Here is a 19,025-nt window from a genome sequence, read left to right on the forward strand (position 1 = left end):
CCTCTACAACATCTCGAAGCATCGGATCATGTTTTTGGATGGTACAAGGTGAGCGCAAGGACCCTTAGTGAGGGTGAAATCCTTATTAATTCTAATTAGTAAGGCTAGTCCGACTCCGTATCAAACTATACGTAACTTACAATACATCAAAACTTTTTTTTTTTTTTAGGAGGAATTTTAATGATTGGGAATTGACGGAGGTTACATCTCTTCTAGATCTCCTTAATTCGATCCAATTTAGAGAGAACGAGCAGGACAGAAGGGAATGGTTCAAGGCTAAGGATAAGAAGTTCTCTGTCAAGTCTTTCTATTATTGCTTGCTTCCATCGAGTGAGGTTTCTTTCTCTCCATCTATCATTTGGTCCGCTCTTGTTTCTTCTAAGGTGTCTTTCTTTTTATGGCTTGCCTCTTTGGGAAGAATCCTCACCTTAGATAATTTGATCTGTCGGGGGTGGATCACCCCAAATTTTTGCTATCTTTGTTCGAGGGACGGGGAGTCTGTCAACCACATTCTTATTCATTGTTCTTTCTCTCGTGTTATTTGGATGTTCTTTTTATCTCGTTCCAGGTGGATTGGGTTCTTCCTTTATCTTTTTTTGCGCTTTTAGAGGGTTGGAGCTTAAATATTTTCTCTTCTAGAAAAATGCATCTTTGGGCTATCCTTCCTTTCGCCATTGCTTGGGGCCTTTGGAGAGAGCGCAACAACAGGGTGTTCCATAACAAGGAGAGCTCTTCTCACACTGTGATTTTAGAGATTTTGGGATTTCTTTTCTTTTGGTCAAAGTTGAGTAAAGACTTTGAGGGAGTGTGCTTCCAAGATTTTGTATTTAATTGGGAATCGTTTGTGACTAGTAGCACCCCGTCAGGCTTGTATTTTTTCCTTTCTTTCTTTCTTTCCTTTTTGTTCTTTTTTTGTCTTGTTGTTTGGGGGCTATCTCAGCCTCCTCTTCTCCTTTTCTTCATTAATAAAATTTATATTTATAAAAAAAAAACAATACATCAAAACTAAAAATGATGACCTGTCAATTTTCCGCGATATGTATAGCGTTTGATGTACAAGAACTTCGCATCAAACTTGGCCTCAACTCAGCTCAAAACCTTCTCCGCCCCTCCCTCCTCCTCTCTTCTTCCTCATAAACCCTTCTTCCAAAACCAAAACCAGAAACCAAGATCGAAGATGAGTTCCTTCAACAGCGACGCTAACATCGAAAGCGTTCTCCTTCAAAGTCTAATGGGCAGATTACAGCTGCGCCCTCCATTCCTCAACACCAACTCTTTCCTCTCCCAAAACATCGAAGATTTTCTCCTCCACACCAATTCACTCCACGAAGAAAATGATGAAGATGATGGTGAAGATGGAGAAGGAAAAACCCTACTCTCCAAAGAAGAATCTAAGCTCGAGAAGGACATTATCCGAATTATCCTCACTGGAAATATTGAATCCCTAAAACCCAATTCGGGTCAAGCTGTTAGTATTGGCGAACACCATGTTTGTGTCGGATTCCATGAAGAAACTGATTCAAATTATCGTGTTTGGGAGTGGCACGGTCATATAATGTTGTTCGACGAAGAGAATGGGTACGCCCCGGAGTATATTTATGGGAATTACTTCGAGAGGCTGCAAGTGAAGGTGCCCACCAACGAGGAGAAGCATGAGGAGGAGAAAGAGGAAAAAGGAGGGAACTTGGGTTTGAAGGAGTTGATTGAGGGCGGAGATTCGATAAGTGGGCGAATTCTACACCGCAATTTGAATGCTGCTTCTCCAAGGTATGGGTTTTTCTCCTAACCCATTAACTGTTAACGGGTTTTTATAATTGGATCTATGATCAAGATTGTGGGTATTAAAACAAGTGGTGAATATGTTAATTATTTGCTAATCCATTGCAATTTTGCTAGGGATGTTTGGGGGCATTTATTATCTTTGTTCCACACTTACTGTTGCTCTCCTAGTTCTGTATTGTATTTGTTTCGATTTGGTGGATGAAGGCATTGATGTATAGGGGAAGGATTTTGTGGTGCTTGGTTCCATTTGTTGTGTGTTGGGGCATCTGGAGGAAAGAAACAAATAAAATCTTTGAAGGGTTCGAACACACCTTTCAAGAAATCATTGTTAGCATCTTAGCGGTCCTGTGGTGTAAACGCCTTTTAGTTTTGTGTGATATTTGTTTCAAAGTTGGCAGATCAAGGCATTGATGCATAGAGAAATAATTTATTGGAGCTTAATTCCCTTTGTCGTGTGTTGGGGCATTTGGAAAGAAGGAAACAACAAAATCTTTGTAGGGAAGGAGCACACGTTATGCATCTCAAGATTCGGGTTCTTTTGGTGTAAACTCTTGAAGGAGTTCGACAGTTTTTAGTTTTTTTGGAGTTATTTCATGTTTAGGTAGGAGTTGTTGTAGATTAAGAGCATGCTTGGGTAGCTTAGTTGTAATAGTCAGGTCTTCTCAACCTCCTGTTTCTTTTGACTCTTTACTCATTTTTTACATTGAAAATCCGCTAAAAATGGTATAGGTGTCTTCTCTCCCTCTCTTGTCTATGATGGTCTAGGATCTTAGTTTCTCTTTCTATTGGAAAATAACTTCTATTTCTGATGATCTTTTTTTTTTCGATGTGTTGCCTCATCACAAAGGCAAATTGGCTTGTTTTGACACAAATCTGGTTGAAACATGGGTCAGACTCTTCAACGGAGTTGGTTGCATTGACTCTGCTGCCTTGAACTTTCATGTGGCAACTGGCAAGGGACACTTTCTTTATTTTATCACTTCCACCTTATTCCTCGCATTTCATGATGACCTGAACATTGAACCTCATGGTATATTATATCCTACTTTGGAGAGTTCCTAGTATTTATATTTATAAAGTTGACTGGGGCTCCGAGATCATTTTTATTTCTGTACTCTGATACTTAATATGCCCAATGTAGATCTGTCCACACGATACTGATATCAATACCGGATATTGCTTTGCATGGTTACATCTGTATTACAATTTTATTATTTTGTATTGTACTTTTGCTTGTTTTATTAACTTCTTAGACTTTTCCTTTTATTAATTTATTATTGCCATTAAAAATGTTTAAATAGTTTAATCAAAGGCTTTGCAGTGACCAAAATCTTAAATTTATTTCAATAAGCTGTCTACTTCTTTAATGGTGATCATGCTCGGAAGGACCAGAATGCTGTTTTCCTTATTTGACAGGGGAAGCTACTAGTTGGATGGGTGCTTTTTACCCTTTTTTTATTATAATTGTAAAATTTTCATGAAAGTTAGGGAGTTGTTTAGGAATCTTTAAAACTGGATCAATGGGGTTGGTTGAATCCTTGGTGCTTGGTGATCATGTGGGTGTCTTCTGCCGCTCATTTTCCGTGTCCTTTTTTTTTTTTCTTGGAGTGGTATTTAGCTGCTTATTTGGGCAAAGGTTTCCTTTCAATAAATCTCCTATGAAGTGTAATGTGAATTGACAAGTTTGAAATGTTAAGTTGGCCTTGTCTGGGAGATTTTTTAATTAGTCCGTGTCTTTGTAGAGTTGACTATTGAGGATGGCTGGTGGACCGTATTTAGGAAAGCAGTTGTCCTTTTTAGGCATAGGGTTGCCAATTGGGTGGATGTCAAACATTGCATTCAGATTTAATAACTCTCTCATCAAGTTTTTTACAGTTTGTGGTTGTGGCTTCTCACTTCCCATGATGAGTCGCATAAAGCCATGTATTGTATTGTTAGTGCTTAAGTAGGTTCCGCATCTGTTGAGAGGCATCAAAGCTTCAAGTTTCTCCAACCTGCCAACTCTGAAAGAATCTTGAATCGTTTGATCCTTTTTTTGTCCCTATATTCTAGAGAACTTACCCCAAATTGAGGTTGATTATCATCGTGGTTCAAGGTGTTCTTGGCTAGTTTCAAGGGGGCAATTGATCTAACAGTAATCAAGAATGTTATCTAAATCCAATGAGCCAGAATGTACAACTTGCTTCGTTGATTTTCGCAGTTCAAGGTGTTCTTGTTTAGTTACAAGGGCAATTGGTCTAAATGTAACCAAGAATGTTATCTAGATCCAATGTGCCTGGAATTGGATTCATATATCTTGGAGTATCTATGCAGTTCTCATGGATGTTTTGGACCACATAAAGGTATTAGGCTTGATTTGATTTCTTTCGCCCTATGAGACAGACAAACAAGATGGGAAAAATCACTAGATTGACCTTCCCTGCATCTCCTATCTCTGCATGTCACTCTTTTGATCCAAGTAGAACGATAGAGTGGCATTATTGTTTTAAGGTGTTTTAAGGGAGGCTGAAATATTGAAGTATGGGTATGGTGGGGCTGATTGAAGTTCAGTTTCTCCATTGAATGATTTTTATTGCAGAGAAAAAAATAACTTTGATAGAATGTTTTGCTGATCCATTAGTTCTGCCTGTTAACTTGTAGTCTTGGGCCTTGGTATCACAATCTTAAAAGAGTGGGACCGTGCGGTGCACTAGCTGTGGCCCAGGTAGCACAAACCTAAAAATTTCACAGCAGTGGGAAGTGCATAAGCTATGGCCATGCTAGCACATGCCTAGAATGACATGAATACACCTGCTATTCGGAATCATGTCGTGATACTTATAAGTTATAACCATCATGATCCCACCTGTAGTACAATCCTTGGGTAAGCATCTAAGTAATGAAGGCATCTGAATTTTGCACGGTGCATGTCAAACACTCACCAATTCATTGTGCCAAACGTCATCCATCTCATGCATACATCCACAATGTCGCCCCAATAGTCATTAGTGTTCTACTGAGCCTTACGAGGTTGGTATGCTCATTCTAGGGGTAATGAGCATCCCATAGTAACAGCCATTTCCTTTATTGGAATATTGCATTCCTCATTGGCCAACAGACCCACAATTCCACTCTCCTGCCTTGGCACTATCTTATGGCATTGAACATTGAATCTTCATGGTATCTGCTTGTTTTTTGGATTTTTCTAGCATCAACCCACAGTTGAGGCTCTCCATCAAGATGATTCCCATCTTCTAAGGATTAATACACTATTCCCAGGGATACATTTTCTTGGGAATCCCTAACATTCCAATAGTCATGTTGTTGGAGAGCCTCAACCCAACAACCCGTGGGTTGAGGCTAACATTTTCCTTGTTGTTTATATTGACGGGTAGCTGCTAGCTCATAGCATTTTGAACCATGAATTCAATGTGGTTGATTTATTTGTTAACCCTAGTGATGAAATGCCTATCATGTATAGGAGGATTTGGGCAAATTCTTCTGATGGGCTAAAAAATCAACCTAATTTAGATTATCCCAGTCATCTGACCTTATTTTTTTTTTTTTATAAAAAATTTCCTTGATGGTTGCAATCATCTGATAACCTTGATTTTGAACCTAGGGTATCTCTTTGGAGCTGCCCAATATTGCTTGTTCACCATGTCTCCTTATTGATGCTCTCTCTGTCTCTCATACTGTGCTCCTAGTGGTGGACCTTTTTTCTCCCCATATTTGTACCTTTTTTTTATTTTTTTAATTAATTAATTTATATGTTATCATTTGTGTCCTTGAATTGGCAGGTTTTAGGTGGGTGGCTTGTGAGGGTTAGAGTGTGAAGAAGCTAAAGAGTTTGAGGCGGGTGAAGTGCTGCACGCGTTCCGTATCTCCCTCCCTTTATGGTGTTTGAAGTTTTGATTGATCTACTTCTAATTTGGTGGGCTCCATTCCAGCGAAGATCCAGAAGTTAGTATTGAAGTTTAAACTTTAAATTTTAAGTTGGCAAGGTGAATAGCCTAACCTTGATTATGTTACATTTGTGGAGAGTTATTGTAAAACAGAGGAAAAAATAACTTATGTTGAAGACTTTGGAATGCTTATCAAGAGAATTTTTGGTATTATTTTTGTTTTTCTAATTGTTCTTATCAAATTTGATAGAATATGTTATAATTTCATGAGGGTGTATCGCGAAATGATTCCAAATTTATTTAGAAAATTTTGATTGCTACGTCAACTTTTACGAGTCTTAAAATTCAGCCATCGTCAGTCTACCTCATTCTCTTAAGACGGGAAGCAAAGAATCGGTACATAACTTGGGCAAGACAATGCCTTCACCTGTAATCCATAAGTCATGCTGGAGTGATCGGGACACTGCTGATATAGGGTACATAACTTGGGCAAGACAATGCCTTCACCTGTAATCCATAAGTCATGCTGGAGTGATCGGGACACTGCTGACATAGAGCGCGTGAACAGAACTAGGCTTACCCAAGTCATTGTTGAGATTTGAACCAAACCAAGCTTACCCAAGTCATTGTTGAGATTTGAACCAAACCAATTTGCAGTACAATTCCCTATAGCTTTGTAAAGGCAGTGAACGAAACGAATTTTCTTATTTTGCTTTAATTCTTTTAACACCCTCCCACATATTAATGATATTTAGATATCCCCATAAATATTTTCAAATTGATAGCACTACCCTTCGATCTTGGTCTTTATCTTCAAATTGTAAATAAGAAAAACTTGATTTTTTTTTCTTTAAAAAATCTTTCATCTTCAATCTCTTATTCACCTTACTAATCACTTCAACCTTCCAATGCATTCATCTCCGTCTATTTTCATCAACCCACGAATCAAATAAATAACATAACTTAGAATCATAAATATAAATGATTACACTCGTACTTCGAGGAAATCAAGGGTTTTAAGTCGAAAGAAAAAGATGAGGGCATTTAGGTCATTTCCATTAGTCAATAAAAAAAAAAAAAATGGCGGTATGTGGCACGTCATCAATTCAACAATTTGAAAACCAGCGGGTATCTCAAAAATTCACCAAAAACGTCTAAGTCAGTCCAGCATTTTCCCAAAATAGTAAAAAAACTCAATCGCATCACGACCGTAGAAATAACGATATCCCAGCTTCTTAGAAAAACTACGAATAAGATATCGCCAAGTCATCGATCCGTGTGAAACTCCATTCTCCAGTAAACTCCATCTACTAATCTCTATATAAACAGTTTCAACGCACACCTATTCTTCATCAAAACCACATACCTTTTCAAAACAAACTCTCTCAAATTTCTTCCTCAATTTTCCGACCAAAACTCCCAATTTTTCTCTCCAATGGCGCCCAAAGCAGAGAAGAAACCCGCAGAGAAGAAGCCCGCAGCCGAAAAGCCAACAGAGGAGAAGAAATCCGCTGTAGCAGAGAAAGCTCCAGCAGCAGAGAAGAAACCAAAAGCAGGAAAGAGATTACCAAAGGAGGGAGGATCCTCTGCAGACCAGTCAAAGAAGAAGAAGAGAGGCAAGAAGGGTGTCGAAACCTACAAGATCTACATTTTCAAGGTGTTGAAGCAAGTTCATCCTGATATTGGTATCTCGAGCAAGGCCATGGGAATCATGAACAGCTTCATCAACGATATCTTCGAAAAGTTAGCTCAGGAATCTTCAAAGCTTGCACGCATCAATAAGAAACATACATTGGGTTCTCGGGAGATTCAGACTGCTGTTCGTCTTGTTCTTCCCGGTGAGTTGGCGAAACATGCTGTTTCTGAGGGTACTAAGGCTGTCACCAAGTTTACTTCTTCTTAGAGAAGGATTTAATGGGTTGATGGTTTAACTGGTTTTAGGGTTTTAACTTCAGTAGGGTGTATGTTTTGATCTGGGTTTTTTTTTTTTTTTTTTGTTGGTTAAATGTTTTGGTTATTTTCATGGTTTAGTGGCTGCTGTAAATTTTGAAACCTGATCAAATACTATTTATAGTTTATGAACAACAGACTCTCTCTCTCTCTCTCTCTCATTGGAATGCTTTCTTGCTTTCAGAGGTATCCCTAAAAATACGAGGGTCCTTAAGAGTTTCCGTGGGTCAATAAAATTTCCCATTTTTGTAACACTATTTTCCTTCAATGTCTGTTTTTCCCCATCTTTATATTCTGTCAATACTTACATGGATTTGGATTCTGTATCAACTATGGTTTTAAATCTGGTCTGAGATTGAGGCAACTAGGTCAATATATCTCGAAATCGGCCACCAACGAGACTGATAGACAAGTCAAACATATCGAACGAGACTGATAGATAAGTCAAACATATCGGACAAAATTTAAAACCATGGTTCATTTGTGTCATTGTTAAACAAGACGACTCAAATGTATAGGAAAACTTTATCCGTAGACAACTTGGTCTTGTTCATGGGCGAGATGAGATGTCAAAGGAGTTTTAAAACCATGGTATCAACATCATCATCTTCTGCAGGGAGAGGGTAACCAAAGTGAAAACCCTAAACCCTGATCTATATATGTTAAAAAAAAACCCCCATTTCATCTATAGTACTTATTTCTGTTTAATGGTTTTGGATTTTGTACATAATCGTCATCATCTTGACATAGAAGCGATATGGAGATTCATATCGAAACTCACGATTTGTTGAAATTCTGCTTCAAGTTGACAATAATTCTGAATTTCTGAGAGAAATGCAAGCATAATAAAACTAAGGACACTTGGAACTAACACTCAATGGTAGTATTCTTCGTAAACAGTTGAAAATCAAAATAAAGAACAGGAATGTTTCTATTTCTCTCACGTAATTTCAACACCACAGTTGAAAATTAATAGTTTTTATTATTATTATTTTTAAAATAGGTTCTAGTGATTTTCTTCTGAGATCTGCAACTAGATACAGAAATTAGGGGCAAAAGACAACTTATTAACAAAGTTGATCTATCTCAGAAGCTAAGAATACCAGCAGAGTAAGTAGAGTTCTCTCACTGCTCATCTCCGTCTCTAATTTCTTCTAGGGTTCCGAATTTCTGTTTGAAGGAATTCTGCTTCTGTAACCACATCATGTGCCCCTGCACAATCCGAGACACAAACAAAATCAAATCGAAGAGAAAACCAAGAATGGAAACAATGGAGGAGTTGTCGAAGATCGAATCATGAAAACTTAGAATGATTTTGAACTTCTCAGAGAGAACCATGATTTTAATCGATCGAAATAAAAGAGGAAGAATAGAAATTGGGGTTTGTTGATCTGTAGATTTAGGGTTTTTACTTACCTGAAGAGCCGCAGCCCATACTATAAGAGCAGATGCGAACCAGAACTTCTTCTCTCTTAATAACTGCTTCACTTCCATCCTCATTTTAGTCGACTGAAAGGTTCTTTTTGGAAACTCTGGTTTTGTAATTTTAAGATGTAAATGCCTACTTAAACTGATGATTTATCCGTTGACCTCAGTCTTCCTCAAGAGAATAATAGAAAATGACTTAAATTGCCATCATCTCCAATCTCTTGCTTAACACACACACCCATTTTTGTTTACAAAACCACTCGTGTTCTGTGTTCAACTTCTTGAGTAATTTTTTTTACCCTCTGCAGCCTTGAGATCTATCTGCTGCAGCCTTCGTATCTTACCAACAAGATAATAATTTTGGGGAAGTAGAAGATGATATATTTTTGGGAAAAAAATTTAGGGTTTTTTTTTGCAAGGTTTAAGCTGATGGATTGAGGACATGGTTTTTTTATATAATATAGTCATCGGATTCAATTTTCTATAAACTGAGAACTCAATTTGGTAACTATAGTGAGTCCTTGGTATATCGAAGATGACTCTTAATAATGAGCTCAATCCATGGCAAATTTTTTTTCATTACCTCGAGTTAAAATTGCATATGGTTAGTAATGTGAAAATGGATCGGTCTTTGACAACAACAATGATGATGAGTTGTCCATGACGACTCTATGTACAAATTGATCTTCTAACAAGATATAAACATAGATCTTGTAGACGTTATCTTTTGGAAATCATATTTATTAGAAGACTCAATCGCATGGTAATTTTTCCCATCCAACATCCCAAGTCCATTTAATCTTATTGACCAGGGTGTTACAAATAATAGTTGGTGTGGCAATAAAAGCTATTACAAAATATGGTGTAAATGCAAAGAGTCAGTGATTTTCTGATGCCCCCCCCCCCTCCCTCCCCTCTGACACACACACCCTGATGATGTGGCATGGGCCAGAACCATAGGTTTTTTCCAACGGGATACACAACTGTACATCCCTATAAATATATACAGTGGTGTATCCTGCTATGGTATTAGCACATGCTATGTTGGGGGGCGGATGTCTGAGAGGGGGCATCAGAAAATCATTATTCAAATCCAAAACATGTAGGCATTTGAATCATGGACTCATTGCAGCCACAGCTCTAAAATTGAATCATAAGAAATATATGATAAAAGCCATCCACAAATAGTAGAAAAGCAATTCTTCCAGAAATGAAATGAAGCTCACTATGATCTTTCGTCACAAAAGTCACAACTCACCCACCTTTGGTTATTTTAAAATTCCAACAATGGGAACAAAACTCTTAAAACACTACATCCGACAAAATCAAAACATTTCAAAATTGTAATACCTTTGATTATATAAAATAAGATTTCATTACAATAGTCTAATTAGAACTAGAACTCACGATTCAACTGCCTTCTTCTTAGGACAAGCCGAGGAAAGATGGCCCGGCACACCACACTCGTAGCATGTTCGCCTTTTCTTTCCACCACCGGAACTCAGACTTATATTCTCAAACTTCTTATCTATGAAGTCTGATATTGAGTGGTTTTCGGGTACTTTCTTTGGAACTGCACATCTTATTCTCACTGGTCGTCCGCACACCACCTTTTCATCTAGCGTTAAGGCCATTGTTAGAGAGAGGTGGTCAGAGAAATCCACGTGAGCGTAGCCTCGGAACTCTCCTGTTGCTTTGTCCTCTCCAAACCGAATAGACGATATTTTGCAGCCTGAGAAAAGTTTTCTTAAATCCTCCTCTGTTATATCCCAAGATAAGTTCCCCACATAGACCCTGTTGTAACCCTTAACAATCTCAGGAGCAAAATCTGAAGACTTCTGAGGCCGGGTTGTCTTGTAGGGCTGAATCTTCAAAAACAGTCCACCCCTGAGACAAAGAAAAAAGTTTTGAAGATATGTTATGTGTGAATGATGAAGCAAAATGTTAAGGTGTCCTCAGAGCAATTCATTCTAATATGCACTCACATGTCCGCTCCATCGAAGGCCAGGGCTCTTTTTGCTGCGGCATCAGTCTGCAAAAAAGAAGCGATGATCAAAATGATAATTATTGTAATCCTTGTATCCACCAAATACTAATTTAATGGGAAAATCTTCACCAATTTCTTCATCTTTATGCATAATTGAACCTAAATAATGGAAGTGGTCTCTTTGGGGTATTGCTTAATGGAAATGGTCTCTTTGGGGTATTGCTTGTTCGTCAATAGTCGTAAGTACTTCATCTCTAGAAGTGTCTTGACTAAAGTTGCACAATGTATATTTTTTCTTGGTCCTATTTATCCTAAAACCCTTGAGTTTATAATGTATCCATCGATTTGAATTTGTTCCCTATTGTTTCATCTGCCATTACTACATTCTCCGCCAAAAAACACATACCAAACGACTTCTGAACTATTAATGGTAAATCCCAGTGTTGTCAAAAGCTGGGCCTAGGCCTCACTTTGGCTGCCTAGATCATTTAAAAGCCTAGGCTCCACTTGCTTCAAGTGGGGTTTCAAAAATTGGGATTACAATGATAATTTTACAGAATATTTTTGCAGAAACCATGGTCTAAGGAGTATTTAATCAATTTTAGAACATAAAGAGTGTCTCAAATATTCATACAAACTTGGAGGGGCGACATCTGAAAAGGAGGATTAAACCGCTTGAATTTTGGCAGTTATATATATATATATATATTTTTTTTTTTGATAAGTGTAATATATTAAATGAAGGAAAAAAGTACAAAGAGGCCGAGGAAGCCTCTAAGAGAGCAACAAGCTAAAAAGAAAACAAAACATCAAAAACTACATAAAGAATTCCATCTAAAAACGAAATCATCAAAAGTGATCCCCTTGAAATCGATGTTCTGTTTCGCCCAAAGATATAATAAGCCCAAGATCTCCAAGAATATGCCGTGAGAGCTTCTCATTCTATTGTTAAACACCCTGTTATTTCTCTCGTTCCACACCCCCCAAGCTATAGCCGAGGGAAGAATAGCCCACAGAAATCTTTTCCTGAAAGAGAAGACATTACTGGCCCACCCTTCTAACAACAGGGAATACTTACAAGGAAGGACCCAATGAATACAGAAAAGACCAAGGAATATTGACCAAATATGGTAAGAGAATGTGCAATGAATTAAAAGATGGTCGACAGACTCCCCATCTCTCATGCAAAGAGGACAACAATTTGGAGTGATCCACCCTCGAGCAATCAAATTGTCCAATGTAAGAATCTTCCCAAGGGAAGCCAACCAAACAAAAAAGGATATTTTAGTTGGAACGAATTTTGACCAAATGATAGATCTCAAGGGGGATTGCTCGGCAAAAGGGTTGAGGCACTTAAAAAACGAGCTAACAGAAAATCTCAAGTCTTTAGCCTTCATCCATTCCCATCTATCTTGTTCACTATCATTGAGAGGACACGAGTGCAAAAGGTCAAGGAAAGATATCACATCTGTTAGCTCCCAATCATTAAAGCTTCTCCTAAACCCCAAATCCCAAGTGGAGTTGCTATCGTTGCGAATCAAACACTGCTGAATCGAGCAGTTCTTTTTTGTAGAACAGGCATACAAGGACGGGAATTGAACTGCTAGAGGCAATGTGCCGCACCAATTGTCCTCCCAAAATCTGATCTTATTCCCCGTACCCGCTTTGAATCTAATCCATTTTTCAAATTCCTCGCTCATTTTCAAAATACCCTTCCAAACACTACACCCGTACGAGCCTTTAGCCTCACCGCTATACCAACCCAACCTCTTTTCCCCGTACTTTGCTACAATGACCCTCCTCCACAATCTACCCCTTTCCTCCCCAAACCTCCAAAGCCATTTCCCTAGAAGTGCTCTATTAGCAAGTCTAAGACCTCTAATCCCTAACCCCCCATCCTTCTTGGGCTTACAAATAACCTTCCATCTAACAAGGTGATACTTCCTCTTACCACTCTTGTCATTCCATAAAAAGTTCCTCATAAGCCTTTCCAATCTGATTTCAACCGACTTAGGGAGCGTGAACAGGGATAGGAAGTAAACCGGGATACTCGTCAATGTGCTTTTAATCAAGGTAACTTTCCCTCCTTTAGATAGGTACTTGGCCTTCCATGTACTCAATCTTTTCTCCATTCTCTCCAACACCCCTTCCCAAATTTTGATGCTATTGTAAGGTGCTCCCAGCGGTAATCCCAGATAAGACGTAGGTAAAACATCATGCCCACAGCCTAAGGTTGCAGCCATCAAATGCATATCATTCACGTTTCCCACTCCAAAGAGCTTGCTCTTATGCAAATTGATATGTAAACCAGAAATGGCCTCGAAGCAGCACAAGAGGACCCATAATACCCTCACCTGATCTCTCGAATGATCCAGGAAAACCAAGGTATCGTCCGCAAATTGTAAGTGAGAAATCAACGGTCCATCGTTCACCCTAAACCCCGAAAGCCTTCCTAGTTCCACTGCTCTCCTAAACAATCTACCCAGAGCTTCTGCAACAATAAGGAACAAGAACGGAGACAGCGGGTCACCTTGCCTCAAACCTCTCGATCCCCTAAAAAAACCAGCTGGGCTCCCATTGACAAGAATCGAATAGGACACCGTAGTAACACATTTCATAATCCAACTAATCCATTTTGTCCCAACCCCATTCTCCCCATCATATATTCCAAAAAGTCCCAACTCATATGATCGTATGCCTTTTGTAAATCTATTTTTCCAATCATCCCTCTTCTTTTTTCCTTGATCATCGAGTCAAGACATTCGTTAGCCATCAAAACTCCATCCAAGATTTGTCTTCCCCTTATGAAGGCCCCTTGTTCATCCTCGATAATGTTGGGGAGGACTATTTTCAACCTCGAGGCTAACACTTTAGATATAATCTTATACACCGAGCCCACCAAACTAATAGGTCTGAAATCACTCAACTTATCCGAACCGACTTTCTTAAATGTTAATTGTGTTGACTTATCAGCTTGCTAGGTAGTTGACATGATATTGGTTATGGTATATTTATATTCTTTTTTATATGAGCTTTATTACCTAAAAGAAAATGAAACATCATTTTTTTTTTTTTTGAATAATGATGAAATGACTCCCCCCTCTGACAAACTCTCCTGATGTGACTGTGCATTGAACCATTTTTTTTTATCGGGTTACAAAACTGCACACATTTATGGGGATGTGTACTTGTGTATCCCGAGGAAAAATCTATGGTTCTATGCACAACCATGTCAGGAGAGTTAGAAAATCACTTCTTTTTTCTTTTTTTTTTGTCATTTCAGCCCCGCCTAGGCTCTAAGGGGGTTCACAGCTTGGCCCCGCTTAGCAATTTTAACAACCTTGGTAAATCCATCCATAACTAGTGCAAAAGGTACCAGCCTAGTGCAGATCCCTAGTGCAAATCCATTGTAACTGGAAACTCCCTTGTCTCACTACTAACCTTTCTAATTTTAGTTACAATTCCAGCATATATATCCTAAATAATGTCAAAATACAGGTAAAAGCTAGCTTTTTTAAAGGTTGTATATGCCATGTGAAACAATCCAACTAGGGGACTTCCCCTCCCCTCAATTGTCTTATCAATTTGGAAAGTCTCTTGAGTTCTTTCCATGCTAAAAGAAGAATAACATGACTTATTTATATTATAAATGGTATCTTAAGTAATTAGGAATCAACAACAAACAGCGTGGTGAGGTTGCAGTGACTTAAGTAATAAGACCTTCTCGACTTTGACTCAAACCTTGACCGAGTTGAGTTACAAGTAAGAAGAATAATATGGTCTGTTGCTATACTCATTCAGTCTTTCCTTTACTACCATATTAGCATCAATCTTGAGCTAAGGAGGCTAATCTAGTAAACCAAGTGGACCACATCCTCACCTTGTCTATCGGCTTCAATTACCCGAAACTGGGCCTGATTATGTTCAATTTAAGAAATACCGAAAGAGCCATGGTTTGATCTTCAGAATACTAATTAGGTCCACCCCTTGAGACAGTAACATGATTACATCAACTAGAGTACACCTTGATTTTCAAGGTGGCAATAAGGACCCTAGTTAGCAATTCAACATATGGAAAACTATTGCAGAAAAAGTGACCTAAACTTCATGGTGAATGTGTCTTTTCTAGGTCATTATTGGTTGTTTGTGTCCTCATCTAAGAGTGAAGAAAAGTGACCTAACCCCTAGCTACACAATTTACAAGTCCTCACCTATATAATTTAGTTGAAATTTATGTAACGTACGAACTTGGGGTAATATTATCTCCTAATTCCTAATAGGAATTCATGCTTCTATTGCAAAGAAGGTTTTAGCAAGAAGAGAGAGATCCGCACCCCATTTCAATGGTGGAGGTAGAGTATAACAGGGCCCAACTTGTAGGTAATAGAGGCTTTGATATAATTGGAAGAAAGCTAGAGGACGCAGGAAAGTTAATGGATGACTTTGGAAGGCTATAAGGGAGGTGGGTACCTATTTAAAGCTCAAAACCAAACAGAGGATCAAAGTACTGTAACAGAAAAACTATTTAATGTAAAAAAAAGATATGAAGAGCCCAGGAACCTAAAAAATAAGAATCAATTATGATAGAAAGGCATAACCATGTAAGAGAATATGAAAGCTGGTTCCCAAGCTTAACGGACCAAATCTTAGAAATCAGATCATTTCACGCAAAGAGGCAACTAATTATTAGGAGCACAAGGGTGGTGATTTTAAAGAGTCTAAATTTATAGAACAATGTCAGATTTTACCCAAACTGAGACAACTCAACCGATTTTCTAGTTGACTCCATAAGAAATAAAATTTAGACCAAGATCTGAACGCAATTGTTGAATCTTTGAGGTGAAACATGATTTTCCAACAAGATATAAGGACACTGACTGCAACAAGCAGGAGAGGCTTCATGCATGATTCTTTTGAGGTATTTAATTGCTACATAGTAGGTCAGGACAAAGGTCTGACATGCAAAAATACTTTAAGATCATACGAATACCATACGAACATATTACGCCCCTTGATGATCCAAGCTTATTTTCTAGAAATTTGCTTACTTGTTACCATTTCAATTCAGATTTTTGTGCTTCAAACCCAATAGGCTACTACAATTGCCAACGAAAAGAGTTGTAAAGGAACACAGACTAATTTAAATTATATGCTAAATGTAATTGTAATTGAATTTGAAAATGAACAGGTTTAACATGAAGGCATAAACTTATTTAATTGAGAATCTAACCTTGAAGGTGATCATGGCAATCCCCCTGAACTTCCCAGTCTCAGGAAATCTCATACAGTCAATTTCAGTTATGGTACCACAACCCTCAAAGAAGCTCCGTATATCATCCTCAGTTGAGTAGTATGGGATGCCTCCAACGTAAATCTTTGGAGCGACATCTGCATTTTCTTGACTGAACCAACACAACACAACATAAAGAACCAGTGACCACCCAAAACCCCAATCATTGAAAAATAACATAACCTCCTTCAATTCAATGTGAAAATAGCTTTACATACAAAACAATAAAACAAACACACCCACTTCTTCAATCCTCTTCAACCTCAAAAACATAAGTTCAAATGATACGGAATCAATCCAAAATTTCCAAACATCAGATATACAAACAATAGAACAGCAAAATAGCAACATCTGCATTTTCTTGACTGAAACAACATACAGAATCAGTGACCACCAGAACCCAATTCATAAAAATAACAACATTTTCTCCTTTAATTCAATCTAAAATAGTCTTATTTACATAACCCAACATCACATTACACACACACACACAAAAAAAACCACTTCTTCTATCATCTCCAATCTCTATAAAATCAGTTCATAGACACACACATACAAAAAAACCCACTTCTTCTATCATCTTCAATCTCAATAAAATCAGTTCACACGCACGCACGCACACAAACAAAAAAGCCACTTCTTCTATCATCTTCAATCTCAAAGAAATAAAGTTCAAATGGTATGGAAAGAGAACATGGGTTCGAACAAAAAAAATCCAAATTTTCCAGACCTCAGATATAAAAGCCATAAAACAGCAACATAAAAACATTTAAAGAAAAAAAATATATTTTTACCTCTCAATGACCTCCACTGGTTCTTCTTTAACTTCTTCATTTGCAGGCTCAATCCCTTTGTTCTTATTCTTCTTTTTCTTCTTCTTCTCCTTCAACTTTTTCTTGTTTGATTTCTTCAATGGCTTCTCCCCCTCTTTTGATTCTGAGACCCCATTTTCTCTCTCCTGATCTCCTCCATCATCCTCTCTCTTCCTCTTCTTATTCTTCTTCTTCTTCTTCTTATCATCATCCAAAACCACTGAACCATTAGTTTCCTTGTTCACTTCTGGGGTTTCTCCATTACTTCCTTCAACAGCCTTTGGACCCTTTAAAGATCGAATTTTTCTTCTCTTCTCTCTCTTGGACAATATGGATTTTTGCGTTGCAGAGCTCAGAAGATCTTTGAAGGACTTAGACTCTGATTTCTTGTCTTGCTTTGTGGATTCTTTGGTTGCTAAAGATTCTACAAGAGCAGCTCTGAGATTTTGCTTGAGCTTTTTGTTGGACAAAACCATATTCGCTTGTTTCAAGAACAACAACAGCGAGAGATTTACAGAGAGACTCCTTCAAGTTGAACACGAAGCAAGGGTACAACTATAACCTGAAAGAAATACCTATTGACTGTGGTCTTCTATGAGATACTAAAGAAAATGATCAAAACACCCTAATCTTCAACTTCTTGCCAAAAACCCATGCTTTTTCTCAAAAGATTCATTGTCCTCAAGGATAATATTACATTTATAAGATTCATTGTCCTCAAGGAGGAGTTTGTGGAGGAAGGTGATTAAGGCTAAGTATGGGAAAAGGAGGTTAGGTTGGTTTAGTGGAGAGGTTAAAGACCCGTATGGGTGTAGTGTGTGGAAAGGGGTTCTTAAAGGGATAGAAGATTTCGAGATGGGGATTAGATTCAAGCGGGTGTGGGAGATCGAGTTAGATTTTGGGAGGATAGTTGGTGTGGCACATCGTCTCTAGCAAACCAATTCCCGTCCTTGTACACTTGTTCTGCAAAGAAGAACTGCTCTATTCAGCAGTGTTTGGTTGGCAACGAGTCGGGCCCTATTTGGAATCTGGGGTTTATAAGAAATTTTAATGATTGAGAGTTAACTGAGGTGACATTTTTCCTAGATCTCTTGCATGCGGTTCAACTCAACGACAGTGAACAGGATAAGTGGGAATGGACAAGGGCGAAGGATTTGAGATTCTCTGTCAAGTCTTTCTATGAGTGGTTCACTTGCGACGAAGAGAGATCCCCAGTGATAGTTAATGGTTGGTCCAGGTTAGTTCCCTCTAAAGTAGTTTTCTTTGTTTGGTTGGCTTCTCTTGGTAAGATTCTTACTTTGGACAATTTGATTTTGCGTGGTTGGATCACTCCAAATTGTTGTCCCATTTGCATGTGTGATGGGGAATCTATCGATCATTTATTAATCCATTGCTCTTTTTCCTATCATATTTGGTCGATTTTCATTGATCTGTTCCATCTTAATTGGGTCCCTCCTTGTAAATTCTCTTCGTTGTTAAAAAAGTGGACTTGTAACGCCTTCCACACCAGAAAAATGATCCTTTGGGCTATGCTTCCCATTGCTATTGCTTGGGGGATTTGGACCGAGAGAAATAACAGAGTGTTCAATAATAAGACTAATTCTCCTCATGCAAGTTTTTTGGAGATCTTGGGGTTGTTATACCTTTGGTCAAAGCAGAATATAGAGTTCTCGGGGATAACTTTTGATGATTTTGTTTTTAGATGGCATTCCTTATGTAATTATTGATGTAGTTCTTTCTTTTTGTTTTTTAAAGGCTTCTTCGGCCTCCTTGTCTCTTGTTTTCTTTCTTTGATCAATATATTATACTTTTCAAAAAAAAAAAATACTTACCTAACAAATCATTTGCGAGGCAATGATAATCCTTTTTCATTGTTTGAGCACATCAGGGAA

General features: G+C 38.1%; 4 protein-coding genes across 4 annotated transcripts; 2 read left to right on the plus strand and 2 right to left on the minus strand.

Moving 5' to 3' along the window:
• Positions 1 to 1,125: 1,125 nt before the first annotated feature.
• LOC147395277 (uncharacterized) lies at positions 1,126 to 5,879 on the plus strand. The gene is made up of 2 exons (XM_086450287.1): positions 1,126 to 1,767; positions 5,562 to 5,879. The coding sequence occupies exons 1-2, from the start codon at positions 1,178 to 1,180 to the stop codon at positions 5,566 to 5,568; spliced, it is 597 nt and encodes a 198-aa protein (XP_086306413.1). The 5' UTR covers positions 1,126 to 1,177; the 3' UTR covers positions 5,569 to 5,879.
• Positions 5,880 to 6,999: 1,120 nt separating this feature from the next.
• Positions 7,000 to 7,753, plus strand: LOC147395278 (putative histone H2B.1). Its single transcript, XM_086450288.1, has one exon. It carries the CDS (start codon positions 7,102 to 7,104, stop codon positions 7,567 to 7,569), a length of 468 nt encoding a protein of 155 aa, XP_086306414.1. The 5' UTR covers positions 7,000 to 7,101; the 3' UTR covers positions 7,570 to 7,753.
• A 776-nt stretch (positions 7,754 to 8,529) lies between these two features.
• Positions 8,530 to 9,152, minus strand: LOC147395279 (hexose transporter). Its single transcript, XM_086450289.1, has 2 exons — positions 9,033 to 9,152; positions 8,530 to 8,828 (listed from the first exon to the last, which is right to left on the minus strand). Exons 1-2 carry the CDS (start codon positions 9,114 to 9,116, stop codon positions 8,742 to 8,744), a joined length of 171 nt encoding a protein of 56 aa, XP_086306415.1. The 5' UTR covers positions 9,117 to 9,152; the 3' UTR covers positions 8,530 to 8,741.
• A 959-nt stretch (positions 9,153 to 10,111) lies between these two features.
• PHIP1 (phragmoplastin interacting protein 1) lies at positions 10,112 to 17,768 on the minus strand. The gene is made up of 4 exons (XM_086450309.1): positions 17,116 to 17,768; positions 16,262 to 16,433; positions 11,030 to 11,076; positions 10,112 to 10,931 (listed from the first exon to the last, which is right to left on the minus strand). Exons 1-4 carry the CDS (start codon positions 17,607 to 17,609, stop codon positions 10,448 to 10,450), a joined length of 1,197 nt encoding a protein of 398 aa, XP_086306435.1. The 5' UTR covers positions 17,610 to 17,768; the 3' UTR covers positions 10,112 to 10,447.
• Positions 17,769 to 19,025: the final 1,257 nt, after the last annotated feature.

This window comes from Akebia trifoliata, chromosome 8, assembly GCF_017979445.1.
Source record: "Akebia trifoliata isolate Shusen 1 chromosome 8, ASM1797944v1, whole genome shotgun sequence".
NCBI classification, from domain to species: Eukaryota; Viridiplantae; Streptophyta; class Magnoliopsida; order Ranunculales; family Lardizabalaceae; genus Akebia; species Akebia trifoliata.